Source organism: Budorcas taxicolor, chromosome X (assembly GCF_023091745.1).
Source record: "Budorcas taxicolor isolate Tak-1 chromosome X, Takin1.1, whole genome shotgun sequence".
NCBI classification, from domain to species: Eukaryota; Metazoa; Chordata; class Mammalia; order Artiodactyla; family Bovidae; genus Budorcas; species Budorcas taxicolor.
In genome coordinates, this window is record NC_068935.1 from 86707140 (window position 1) to 86721006 (window position 13867).

Below are 13867 nucleotides of genomic sequence, written 5' to 3' on the forward strand. Positions count from 1 at the left end.
CTGCTTCCAGGGCCAGGGTAGATGGAGAGCCTGGCTACTGGACAGACTGATGGTGTGATGAAGGGACAATCTAAGGGAATGGCAGGCTGGCTTACAGCAGCATAGCTGTTGTCAACGCCGTTTGTCTGCCTCGGGGGCCTCGCAGCTGGCCCGAAAGCAAGAATGGATGCTGCTGCTGACAGACTGACAGCGTGAATGGCGGGCGGGGGTCTGATGAGACAGTGGTAGTGGTGATGGATTTCAGTCGGGTGACTGCCCGAGCAGCTGTATGCGGCGGTAGTCCACCTGGGGAGTCACGGACTGCTTGGGGTTAAAATATGGTGACGGACTGACTGACGGCGGTAATTGGGGGTCTGACAGGACGGAGAATCCCCTCTTGCGGCTAGCTGACAACGTGATTGGCTGACAGCGTGACAGACAGACCGGCGTACGGGCAGGGCCTCCGGCAACCTCAGCCGCCCTTGCTGCCGCGGCCGCCCCCCAGAGGCACTCTCGCAAAACACTGGCGAGCACCCGCCTTCGGGACAGGGCCGGGTGGCCGGGAGGAGTCCCGTCACGGCTCGCCGGTTGGTCCGCGCAGGCGCTGCTCGCTGCGCGGCGCGGCCAATAGGCTGCGCATTCTCGGCCACGCCCGCGCGAGCTCTCTTCTCGCGAGGCCGGTTAGGCCCGAATGTCGTTAGCCGTGGGGAAAGATGGCGGAAAATTTAAAAGGTGAAGCAGTGGCGGCAGCGACGCGGGCCCGCTGGCAGGCTGGGTGGGCTGGAGGGGTGGCGTCGCGGACTCGGGGCCCCCGGCGTCCGAGGCCACCGGGTCGGGAGCCGGAAGGTCGGCGCCAAAAGGCTGGGGCTCGAGGCGCGCGGGCCTGGCGCGCGGGGCTGGGCGGGGCTGAGGGGAGGGGGCGCGTGCCTTGGAACACGGAGGGCGCGGGGCTAAGTGGGGACGCGAGAGGGGGGCGCGCGCCGCAGATTGCGACCTGACGGCGCGCGCACGCGCGGGGGCTTGTTGGGGGAGGCCGCGCCCGCGCGCGGGAAAATTGGCCGCCGGTGACCGTTACCCTCTTGGTGTCCACGCGAGACGCCGGAAGGGGAGGGGAGGGAAGGGGACGGACCTCCTTTTCAGTGTTGCGGGACAGGGGAATCATCAGGGGGAGGATATCTGCTCGCAGCGTGATGGGGGAAGGATTTGAGGCAGAGAACTCCCCCAGGAAGAGGGGAAGAAGACTTCCCTAATGGGAGAGCTGGGCTCCCTCACGCGCAGGCAAAGAGGGGTGACTCAGTGTTGAGGAAGGTGGGCCCCTCTGGATGAGGAAAGCTGCGGGGGGGATGGGTTCCACAGGTGTGAAGGGGAGCTCTGAGGGTAGGAGAGTCCACCTGTGGTCAGTGCGGAGACAGCAGCATATTTGAGTTGGGATCACATTAGTTGGGGCTTCAAATGCAAGTTTGCAAGGGAGAGGCATAGGGAAAGGAAGGCGTGGGCACAGGCCGAGTCTCCACTAGGCCTGTCTAAGAGGAGGGGTGGAAATGCACACGTAATGATTTTGCAAAGCTCTTGTACATTTGTAGGTTGACATCTAGAGTATTTCACCATGAGTTTCAGTTTTTGTAATGGAAGGTAGAAAATATTAAACATTTTTAAAAGATGAAACAGGATGAGGACTGACTGATTACATTTGGAACAAGGGTTTTGTGAAATGATTTGATAAAATGGCTTCTAAAGCACAGCAACTAAGAATATGCCTTGAACCAAAAGAAGCCTTTTAAATTAAAAAATCTGTCCTGAAAAATTTTGGTAGCCTCCCCCGCCCCCAACAACTAACCTATTTGTTCTGTCTGTTCTTGAATTCAGAGCACACTCCTTTGGGTGAGCTTTACCCTTCGGAGAAATATGAATGAGACAGAAAATCAAAATGCAGCCTGAAAAAATATGGATTTAAGGCACTCACGTGAATCATTTGGGGAAGCTTCCTATAATCTAATATCAGTCCACAATCTCTTATTCTTAATTCCAAAATCCAAAAAGCCCTGAAAGTTTAAATTTGGTGTCATTCAGTGGCAAAATTAGGCTATCACTGCCACTATCTTGCATCTTTCTCTTACTCAGTGTGAAAATTCACACTTTTTCTGCAGAACTATTAATGTGATTATGGCTTGATACCCTTGACCACACTAGGGCTGTGTTAGGGAATGTAGGGGATATACCTAGAACTACACTTGTAAAATCCCCCAAAAGGAATTTGGATTCTAAAACATCTGGCACCAGGAGTTACAGATGAGATTGTGGACCAGTCTTTCCAGTTAATGCCTTTGTCTGGTGCCCTGGAGGCTTTAATCCCATCCCTACCCACCCACCTTGGGACAGTGCACCCTACTGAGATGGGGGTTGTTCTCTTTCTTTTGCAAAGTGGGGAGAAGGACAATTAGGTCCTGAACTCCAAGGAGGTTTGCAGGCAGTTTAAAGAATGGTATAGAGGGAGCTGAAAGCTCTGGAGGAGGGGTGGGGAATAGATGCCTTTAGGACGATCCGTGCAGCAGAAACCACTTGGAAGTCTGCTGCTCCAGGGTAAGCCTTGGACAGTGGGCACTGGGGTAGATGGGAGTGGCACATCTTTGTTGAAGGGTCTTAGCATTGGGAAGGCCTGTGGATTAAATTTCACTGACTCTGAGGTAGTCCTTTGGAATTCCTAGGGATGATTTGGGGTCCTCTTTGACCCCTGGCCTCATCAGGATGCTCAGCAATAGTTCTTTCTGGCCCTGTTTGTTCTAGGCTGCAGTGTGTGTTGCAAATCTTCTTGGAATCAGCTACAGGACCTGTGCCGCCTGGCCAAGCTCTCCTGCCCTGCCCTTGGCATCTCCAAGAGGAACCTCTATGACTTTGAAGTCGAGTACCTGTGCGATTACAAAAAGATCCGCGTGAGTCTGGGGTGACTGTGGCCAGGGCAGAGGTGACTCAAGGAAGCTGGCTTCCTGCCCCCCTCCTCCCCCATTATCCACATCTGTTTCCAAAAGCAGTTTTCTCCTCTGATCTTAAAAACGTAGGATTAGTAGGCCCTCTTATCATTTCCATTTTACAGGTGGGAAAACCAAGTGGCTTTCTGAGAGGGGCAGGAGCCAGAAGGAATCCTTAAATAAATCTCTCCTCCCACCTCCCTCTGAATACAAACCAATTGCAAAGATTGAGATGCTGAGCCCAGGAGTGGAGATAATGATAGCTAATGGTTTTAATGATGATGGACAGGGAAGCCTGGCATGCTGCAGTCCATGGGGTCACAAAGAGTCCGACACGACTCAGCGACTGAACTGAACTGAACTGAACTGAACTGAATGGTTTTGAGCACTTTGCGGTTGGAGGCACTTTCTTTTAGAAACTAATTTAATCCCACCAGCAACATTGTAAAATGGCAACTGTTACTGTTGCCGGAGGAGATAATGGCAGGACAGTTAACAGAACAGCCTGGAGCCAGCATGCTTCAGTTCACATCCAGGCTGTGTAACCCTGGAAAACTTACACCAATTCTCTGTACTTCATTTTCCTCATCTATAAAATGGGGATAATTAGCAGTTATCTACCTTATATAGAGTTGTAAGTGTTAAATTAGCTAATAATACATATAAGTTGCTTAGAACAATACCTTCTACATAATGAATGCTAGAAAAACATCTGCTCTTTTTTTTCTTATTTACAGGATGAGGAAACTGAGGCCCAGTGAAGTTAAATAACTGCCTGAGTTTAAGTTTGCATTACTAGGGAGCAGCAGATTCAGGATGTGTACCCAACGTGTTTAGTTGTAGAATCTGTGTAGTTAAACTATCCTATAGTGCCTCTCGGCAAGAAAAGATCCTTCTGGCTGCTGTGTGGAGAACAGACCTAGGGGTGAGGGTGGAAACAGAGGGACAAGTGAGGAGGCTGCTGCTGCACTCCAGGCGAGCAATGAGGGTGGTGACAGAGATTTGAAGTGTAGTATTCTGGATGTAGCTTGAAGGATTTCCTGAGGGTGGATATGGGGAGTGTGAGAAGAAGGAGTCAAAGATGACTCTGAGAGGAGAGGCTGAACAGCTAGCAGGAGGGGATAGATTTGGGAGATAAAAGTTGGATTTAGACAGATAGTAAGGGGAAGAGAGGGATTTGAACCTAGTGAGCCTCACTCTGAAAGCCTATGTTTTTTTAATCACTGCAAAGAGTCATTCTAGGAAAGGAGCGGTTTGGGTGTTGCCCACAGCCATTGGGATGGAAGTGCCACAAGAGCTGGCCCAAGGGTCTCGTCTGTCACTTACAGTGCCCCCACCCCTTCCCCACCCCCCCAGGAACAGGAGTATTACCTGGTAAAATGGCGTGGGTACCCAGACTCCGAGAGCACCTGGGAACCACGGCAGAATCTGAAGTGTGTGCGCATTCTCAAGCAGTTCCACAAGGACTTGGAAAGGGAGCTGCTCCGGCGGCACCACCGGTCGAAGCCACCCCGGCACCTGGACCCAAGCCTGGCCAACTACCTGGTGCAGAAGGCCAAGCAGAGGCGGGCACTCCAGCGCTGGGAGCAGGAGCTCAATGCCAAGCGCAGCCACCTGGGACGCATCACCGTGGAAAACGAAGTGGACCTGGATGGCCCCCCACGGGCCTTCGTGTACATCAACGAGTACCGTGTTGGTGAGGGCATCACCCTCAACCAGGTGGCTGTGGGCTGCGAGTGCCAGGACTGTCTGTGGGCACCGGCTGGAGGCTGCTGCCCTGGGGCATCACTGCACAAGTTTGCCTACAATGACCAGGGCCAGGTGCGCCTGCGAGCCGGGCTGCCCATCTACGAGTGCAACTCCCGCTGCCGCTGTGGCTATGACTGCCCCAACCGAGTGGTACAGAAGGGCATCCGCTACGACCTCTGCATCTTCCGCACGGATGATGGACGCGGCTGGGGTGTCCGCACGCTGGAGAAGATCCGCAAGAACAGTTTCGTCATGGAGTACGTGGGCGAGGTAGGGAGACAGGGCTTGGCGGGTGTGTATGGCTCTCCCCACTGTGTGTTCTCACCCTGAGCGCCTGCCTCTTTCTCCCTGCTGTACGCCCGAAGTTCCCCTGCTTTCCCTGGGGGGAAGGTGTTGAGGGGGTAACCTGAGTGTGAGAGGGACATCCTGGCAGGGGCACATATTCCACGCTGGTAGTTAAAGGCACGTTGAAATACTTTCAAACTGGGTTGACTTCATAAGGGTACCTAGCAAAGAGGTAAGCGGGAACTGAAATCCAGGCAGCATTCCTTTTAACAGACCACGTGGTCTGCACAGGATTGCATCATCTGAAAAGGCACTTCCTCTTCTCATTTCATGAGGGTCCAGCTTATCACCAGTCAGTGTCTGCCCAGGAGCACTTTTTTTTTACTAATCTGCACAAAAAGAACACAGTCTGCCTTGGGCGGGAAGCGGGGGCGGGGTTGGCTACCTCCTCCTCTAGCCACTGCAGGACACTGGGACAAAGCTGGTATCCTTCCACCCAAATGGTGTGGCTGCCTAGGTTCTTTCCCTCTTGTGCCTTTACCGTGGTTTAGAGCTGCCTCTGATCCTCAGTGTTGCCTGGCGGGTGGGCTGCTGGGGGGCAGAAGGGGAGGTCTCTAATGGGCTGGGCCAGGATATGGTGCATATCATGTCTGCCCACACCTATTGGCTGCGACCAAGTCATGGGCCTTACTTCAGTTCAAAGGCAGCTGCAAAGCATGATTCAGCCATATGCCCAAGTGGAAAACAAAAGGGGGTTGGGTGAATAACTAGCAGGTGTCTGCAACAGCAAGTTTTGAAGTGGGTCACAGTGGGCATTTGGGGTGAGACAGTTGTTTGTTACATAGGAACGCCTCATGCATTGGGGAACATTTAACATCCCTGGACCGTGACCATTTAAATCCACGAGTGTACCTTGTCACAGGGACAGCCCCAAACACCTCTGTATTTCTGTGGGTCTCTTAGGGGTGTGATACAGCTGGGAGGTGACAACATTGGCTATAGTGATAACAGTGATGAAGAGGAGAGGCTCCTGTTCTGAGGAACTATGTGTGTGTGCTTAATTGCTTCAGTTGTGTCTGACTCTTTTTGACCTTATGGACTGTAGCCTGCCAGGTTCCTCTGTCCACGGGATTCTCCAGGCAGGAATACTCGAGTGGGTTTCCATGCCCTCCTCCAGGGAATCTTCCTGACCCAGGGATCAAAGCCATGTCTCTTAACATCTCCTGCATTGGCAGGTGGGGTTTTTTCTTTTTTAACCACTAGCACCACCTGGAAAGCCCTGGGGAACTATAGGGAGGGTCATAGCCCCAGGGAGCAGGGGAACAGAAACTGTCTAGAGATTGAGCAGTCCACACAGCAGAGGACCCTGACAGTCTGAACAGAGAGAGACCCACACCCCAGACAATCCTGGGGGCTGCGTGGAGTAAATGTCCACGTGTCGAAGGACTTGACAGTCCAGAGGAAGGAGGAGGCGGCCACAGCTCAGAGGGTTCCTGATAGTCTGTAGGAAGAGGTGTCTATGTCCCAGCGTGACTCAAGGAAGAGGGCAAGCTCTCCAGAGGACCCTGGCAGTCCAAGTTAAGAAGTATCCACGCTCACGCTGCCCTGACAGGAAAGTGAAGTGTCCTCACCCCAGCGGGATAGTGACAGTCAAGAAGCTCAGGTGTACACCAAAGAGGCTCTGACAGCCTGGAGGGAGTGTCCACACCCTCAGAGCCCTGACACTCCAGTGGAGATATTCAGGTCTTAGAGGGAGAGCAACAGTGTGGAAGAGATGTCACAGCCTAGAGGGGTCGTAGCTATGCAGGGGAGGAGGCATCCACACCCACAGGAGTCAGCGGTCCTAAGGAAGTCCAGAGCAGGGGTGTACCTAGTTTCACCGCACTGGCCATCTCTGGAGGAGTTGTCAGCAGCACAGGAAGATGCTGACAGGCGAGGAGGAGGAAGAGTCTTCAACTCATTGGCACTCCAAGGTCCCACAAGCCCGACTCTTTTCACACCATTCTTCCTTAGCGTCCTTATTCCTCCATGCTATAAACACGGCAGTAACTGGGGACCCTCTCATTCCCTATCCTCACTCTTCCCACTCTTCCCACATTCTCTTCAAGGTATTTCTTGGCTTCCCTCCTGCCACATTCAGTGACTTCCAGGCCCACCTCTGACATCCTTAGACCTGCGGGGCCTCCTGATGGCAGCACAGGCCCCCAAACACTGCCAGGTCCAAAACTACCCCCCCCCCCCCGCATCCCACTCTGACAAGGCAGCGTGGCAGAGGGCTCAGGAGGATGGAGTCTGGGTGCCTGAGGCTGAATCCCAGCTCCACCACTCATCAGCAGTCACTTAACCTGTTTGTGTCTTATTCTCCTAATCTGTGTAATGGGAATGATAATAGCACCCACCTCATAGACTTGTTCCAAGAACTAAAGTGAGTTATGATGTGTGAAGCATTTGGTGTTCAGTACACAGTAAGTCTTCAAACAACGTTAGCCATTATAGTCCAAAATTCAGAACATCCAAAATGCCCAGAAACCAAAAATTTCTGTAGCCTGCCTGGCTACAAAAACCAACCAGACTGGATATATGTCTATTTGTAATCTGTTTATCCCACTTGGTGTGCATATTCGTCATTTTGCAGAAATATTAACTTGATTATGTGGTGCTGGCCTACTGCATGTTACATAATCGGGGGCATACCCCTGACCCCCTCCACTCTGGAACCCAGTTAACTCTCCATCTCTGCTGTCAGTCCCCACACCAGCTGTGCTTCCACGTTCATCGGAACATCACCATCCTAACCCACCAGAGAACGTAGCCTAGTTTATCAATTCTGAAACATGCACTTTCTTCGTGTTTTTTTCGACTCTGAAATGAAAGTGAACCTCACTTTAATTAGTTTAATTAAATGATGGCATATCATCATTTAATTAGCAGAAGTTTTTCTTTTCTTGAGAAAGGGCACACAAAAGAAGGGAGCCTGTTAGATTTTGACAAGCTACAGTACTCAGCCACTCCTAACATGAAAACAAACAGAAACCCCTTTCACATATCTGAACTTGTTGGATTCTTACAACAGCCCCTGTCAAGTTGAGATTATTGTCATCTCCATTCTACAGATGAGAAAACTGAGGCACAGAGAGGTAACGTGCTCAGAGTCCCCATGCTAGTAAAGTGGGCCCAGATGTCTAAAACTGGTGTCCTGCCAGACCTGGTGGAGTGTTGTGATTTGGGTTTGTTTGTTTGTTTTATTTGGCTGAGAAAACAGGCACAGGGAGAGAACATTCAGGATCCCATATCCGGGAGGGGGCAGAACAGCAACTGGCTTCTGAGTCTTCTGGTTCCCATTCCCATCAAAATCCTTTCCCGGCTGCCAGCTTCTAGCCCATCTATCTTCCCCAGTCACTCTGGTAGGGAGCGGGGACATGGATTGTTTTGCTCTCAGGTTTTTTGGGGGGGTGGACCAACCATTACACAGTGGAGCTGAAAAGAAGCCAGAAGGAACCATTTGTGCCCTGCAAGGTCTGCAGTGTGACTCACTCATGGGGAGACTGAGGGAGCAGGCAGGGGAAGAACGGACAGGAAAATAGAAACTGGGGAGGAGGTGGGCATTCTGTCTGGCTGGGGAGGAACCCAAAGGGAAAAACCAGCCCAGGCACTACCTGGTCTGCTCGTGAGCCCAGGAGAAGCTGCCCTTTGATCCCAGGCTTCTAGAGGGGGCGGTGGGTGGGGAGCGGGAGCTTCAGGAAGGCTGCACAGATAAGTGACATCTGTGGGAGCTGACATCAGAAGGAAGGGTGTGTTCTCTGGGAGGTGGAGGGAGGCTGACCTTGATGTACTCCTACTCAAAATGCTTCTGTGACTCCTGTTTTGTCCCACAGGAGAGAGTCCCCACTCTTCAATCTGGTCAAAGCCCTTTTGTGATCTGCAGTTCCCTTTAGATGGTATCTCTCTTCCACTGCCCCTCAAGCTCTAAGCACTAACTAGACTGTGATCCATGAAGGCCAGCCCAGGCCTGGTCCCTGTGATCTCCACTAGTGACCCCCAAGGGCCAGGGGGTCCTGTGTCTCCCCCACCCAGCTGTGACCCCTGAGTACTGGGGCCAGGCACAGGGTAGGCCCCATGAAAATCCACTGAATGAATGAGCGAACAAACAGAAATTGTGATGGGGAAGCCAGGTTCCTCAAGGAATGGAGCTGGAGTAAGGGGCAGTGAGCAGCGTGGCCCAGGGGATAAGCCTGCATCTTCTAAGGGGGCTGTTGATCAGCCTTCAGCACAGAACAGAGGCTGGAGGTGGTGATGGAGGAGGCAAGGAAGAGGCTAGAGAAAACAGGCTGGTCACGGGCTGACATGAGAATGAGCAAGAAATGAGGCTGGGGTGTGTCTCAGGCTTATGTCCAGTGTGGCAGGAGGGTAGTGGTGGGCGGTAGTCTCTGACAGAGGGAGAGGGAAGGAAGATGGGATGTGGCAAGAAGAGAGCTGAGCTGCCTTTAGGACCACTGCTGGACAGAGGTCAGGGCTCCGAGCTAGAGGGCGGAATACACATGACAGGTGTCTACTGCGTGTCAGCGGCGTACTGCGCTGGCACTTGTGGCTGATGGGCAGCAAGAACCCAGGAGTGGAGAATGAGGCTGGCCCTGGTCTAAGGGCACCCAGGCTGAGAAGGGGAAGTCTTGGCTACTGGTGGGACCTCACCCAGAGGGAGCATGGTCGGGGATTACCAGAAGGCTGTGGTTGACCAGGAAGAGGGGACACGAGGGATAGAGAGGAGGGGTGGTTTGTGGCGGGGGTTGGGTGGGGAGTCCGTCACCAGCACTTGGGAGGCAAGGACAGGCTGGGCTAGGATAGTGTTCCGGTTACTCGGACAGATGGGGACCCAGCTGGGGAGGAGGATACACCTCCTGCTGTCTTAAATACCAGCTGTTGGCAGTGCACAGTGTTAGGCCTGAGTGATGTGGTCTCATCTGTGCTATGGTCTCCTTACTTTCCTCTTCCTTCTCTGTCTGAGTTTTTGGCCTCCACCTCTTTTTTGTGCTATCAGATTCTCTGGGGTCTTGGCCTTTTCTCTGGACCTGGGACCTTTGCATTAAGATGCTGTGTCTAATTCTGCCTCTGGCTCTGGCATCTGAGTCTCTTTCTCATTCATTCAGTCTCCCTTTCCCCAGGCCTCTCATGCTCACTATGTGCTTTTTGCTGTCTGCACTGCCCTGCATAGGCTTCCCACGTGGAACAGTGGTAAAGAATTCACCTGCCAGTGCAGGAATCATAAGGGACGTGGGTTCGATCCCTGGGTCGGGAAAACCCCCTGAAGAAGGAAATGACAACCCACTCCAGTATTCTTGCCTGGAGAATCCCATGGACAGAGGAGTCTGGTGGGCTACAGTTCTTGGGGTCACAAAGAGTTGGATATGACTGAGAACACAGTGCACACCCCGACCTGTACTGGCTTGATTCTCTTGTGCTGGTCCTTCAGTGCCTCAGGCTCTCTTGCCCTGGGTCAGCCTCTCACTCCCACTCTCCCTGCCCCTCTCTGTTCAGCCCTGGGTCTTTTTCTTCCTCACCTTTGATGTGGATCTTTCACTAAGGGGGTTTCTCTCTCACACCTGGACCTTGTGGCCGGCCTCCACCTACCATTGAGAGACTCACCATACCATCCAGAGGCCTGAGAAGGGCTACCAGCCCTTGTGTGTCCCTGCTGAGCTAGCCACAGGGGTGCCTCCTTGCTCCCTTGTTCTCCTCCAGGGGGCCAGGATGGGGGTCAGGAGCTGTGCTGGCTTTCCTGAACCTTCTGGGCCAACCTCCTCTCCCCTGTGACCTTCTCCCCAGATCATTACCTCAGAGGAGGCAGAGCGGCGGGGCCAGATCTATGACCGCCAGGGTGCCACCTACCTCTTCGACCTGGACTACGTGGAGGATGTGTACACTGTGGACGCCGCCTATTACGGCAACATCTCCCACTTTGTCAACCACAGTGTGGGTACCCGCAGGGGGGCAGGGGGTTGGGAGGAGCAGGCTGGGGCCCCTCCTCACCCTCCTGCCGTTTTTTGTTTTTTTGCCCAGTGTGACCCCAACCTCCAGGTGTACAACGTCTTCATAGACAACCTTGATGAGCGGCTGCCCCGCATTGCTTTCTTTGCCACCAGAACCATCCGGGCAGGCGAGGAGCTCACCTTTGATTACAACATGCAAGGTGGGGGTGGCAGGGGACTGGGGGTAGGGACACACAGTGACATGGGACATGAGGACCCCTCCCCAAGGAGCTTTAAGAGGCTCTTCCTCACTCCCAGGCTCCTATCTGGACTCCTGGATTCATGCCTACCCTTTGGGGATCCCTTCATTCCTAACCACTGGACCCCAAGCCTGAGACCCTCATACCAACTTCTCCTGAGGCTCCTGGGGGAGGATGTTTGGCTCAAGAGTTGAGACTCCTCCTGATTGCAATCTTGTCTGAATTTCCCCAGTCCCCCAACCTTCACTGCTCCTAACCCCCTTTGACCTTCCTCATTCCAAGACTCTGGACACCCTTGTGGCCTCCAGCCAGTCCCTTTCTTGACAAACTAGCCACCTCTGAGACACTCGAGGGGAATCTTTGGCAGGAGAGTTCAGATGCCCCTCTGGATGCCCAGGTGACCCTCCATTCCTGACCCCTGTCTGACACAACCCTCTCGGTCACCCCGACAGCTCCCTGCCTCCTCCGAGAACCCTCACTCCCTGGCCATCTTCCTAACACCTGAACACCCCTCTAGTGGAAGCCCTGGCCCTTACCCGAAACCACCAACCCTATGACCCGCTACCTGACTCACATCTCAGACCTCCTGGCCCCTCAGACTCCTGGGTCCTGTGGTAAAAAGGGCAGCGGGACCCCTCCATCTTGGCCTTCTGTCTAACAAGTACCCCCCTCCGGCTGTGACTCTACAGTGGACCCCGTGGACATGGAGAGCACACGCATGGACTCCAACTTTGGCCTGGCTGGGCTCCCCGGCTCTCCCAAGAAGCGGGTCCGCATCGAATGCAAGTGTGGGACTGAATCCTGCCGCAAATACCTCTTCTAGCCCCATGAAGTCTGAGGCCAGACTGACCAGGGGGGGCTAAAAAGCAGCCCACCCCACCCACCCACTGCTGCCCTCCTGTTGAAGAACAACTGCCAGGCCCTCCTGCCTGCCTCCGCCTGCCCCCTGCTCAGGGCTGCATGGCCATGGGGAGGACGGACTCCAGGAGTCCCCTCTCCCTGTCCCAGCCCCATCCATGGGTTGCACTTACAAACCCCTGCCCACCTTCAGAAGTGATTTTTCAACACCAAGACTTTCTGCAGTTGGGATTCATGGCCTAGCAAGGCGGTCCAAGGGCTGAGCCCCAGCCCATACCCAAAGTAGAAACGTCTGTTTTTGCACCTGCTTCTGGCCAGAGCTTGAAGGGTCTGCTGCAGGCCCTCTCCCTGCTGCCCCAAGGGTGTGAGGAAGCATTCCCAGGACAGGCTGACCCCAGAGCCCAGGATTCCCAGCCCATTCGCCTCCCCTACCACAGAAATGTGCTAGTGAAAGAAGGGGGGCAGTCTTCAAGGGCTGCAGGCTGTGGCTGGGTCCTGCTCATGCTTGCATGCTGGCTGGTGTTGGCCTGACAGCTGTAGGGTCTCCTTTTCAAAGCTGTGCCTCTGAGCAGCAGACACCCACATGCCACTAGAGGAGAGTGGATGCCCACAGCCTATTGGCCAGTGAGAGGCAGCCCAGACTTTACCTGTCCTTAAGGTGGGCAACCCCCTCCAGTATTCTAGCCTGGAAAATCCCATGGACGGAGGAACCTGGTAGGCTACAGTCCATGGGGTCAGAAAGAGTCAGACACGACTGAGCAAGTTCACTTCACTAAGGTGGGCTGGGACTCAGCTCTGCCTTTGCAACAGCTAGAAAGTGCCCAGGGCTCTTGAGTTCAAAGGATTCTGGGAGCCCTTAACCTGTGGTGTGAGGACTGCTGATAGCACCCAGAGCTGGACCTGAGACCTAGCTAGGCTGTAGACAGCACTTAGACAAAACATGCATGGATGGGGTGCTGAGGAGGTGCCAGGCACTGGGCTGAGCACCTGGTCCACGTGGATCGTCTCAGGGAAGCCTTGAAAACTGTGGAGGTGGATCCCAGGAAAGGGCCTGGGTGGCAGAAGGCAAAGCACAGACCAAGAATGGGGTGGGGCTGGCTTACCCACCAGGATGTGGCGAGGTGAGGGGAAGCCCCTGCCACCTCCTAGCCCTCCAGCCCTTTGCACTCACCTTGGGTCCTCTGGTCTCAGTTCCCTGCCCACAAATGTATAAAAGGTGAAGGCGCTGATGGCTGCCTCGTCCCTTGCTTCCCCTGTGAGGTCTTCTCTAGGAAGCCTTCCTTCCCTGACTACCTGTGCGCAGTGTTCCCACGTGAGACTGTGTGCCCTGCCAGCAGATGCCAGATCTGTGTGTCTGTTTTTGTGTCCATCTGTGTGTCTGTGCTCCCCACCCCCAGACTGACCTTCAGGCTTGGACTGAATCTGATTCTCCTCTTGTATATCCCCTTGGCCCTCCCAGTCTGGGAATGGGCGTCAATAAAACAGGTTATTGGCTGAAAAAACCAAGGTGTGGGGATTGAAGACCTTGTGTAGGTGGGGGTTGGGGAGATGAGAGGCTGGGAGCAGGGGTGCCCAGGAATGCAGTCCTCCAACCTCAGCCATTTAAATTCCCTGCAGTGCACCACTTGCACCACCGTCTGCATACATGCTGACCTAAGATAAGCTTGCTTTATACTTCAAAGTTATCATACACTGGACAAGCAAACTAAATCCATTGCTGTTGAAATGGACAAAGCATTATCACTGGCCATACATATGACACAATTCTAGCTGGATCCTCCATGCTTTTCAAACTTTTGAGCCCAAA

At 53.7% G+C, this 13867-nt stretch overlaps 1 protein-coding gene across 2 annotated transcripts; it reads left to right on the forward strand.

Annotated features, from left to right (window-relative positions):
* The first annotated feature begins 659 nt into the window (after nt 1-659).
* Nucleotides 660-13545, forward strand: SUV39H1 (SUV39H1 histone lysine methyltransferase). Of its 2 annotated transcripts, XM_052663232.1 has the most exons (6): nt 660-711; nt 2764-2909; nt 4302-4964; nt 10800-10946; nt 11034-11163; nt 11892-13545. In XM_052663232.1, the coding sequence occupies exons 1-6, from the start codon at nt 693-695 to the stop codon at nt 12023-12025; spliced, it is 1239 nt and encodes a 412-aa protein (XP_052519192.1). In that variant the 5' UTR covers nt 660-692; the 3' UTR covers nt 12026-13545. The 2 variants fall into 2 exon arrangements, with proteins under 2 accessions (XP_052519192.1, XP_052519191.1); XM_052663231.1 differs by having other exon boundaries at nt 10800-11163.
* Nucleotides 13546-13867: the final 322 nt, after the last annotated feature.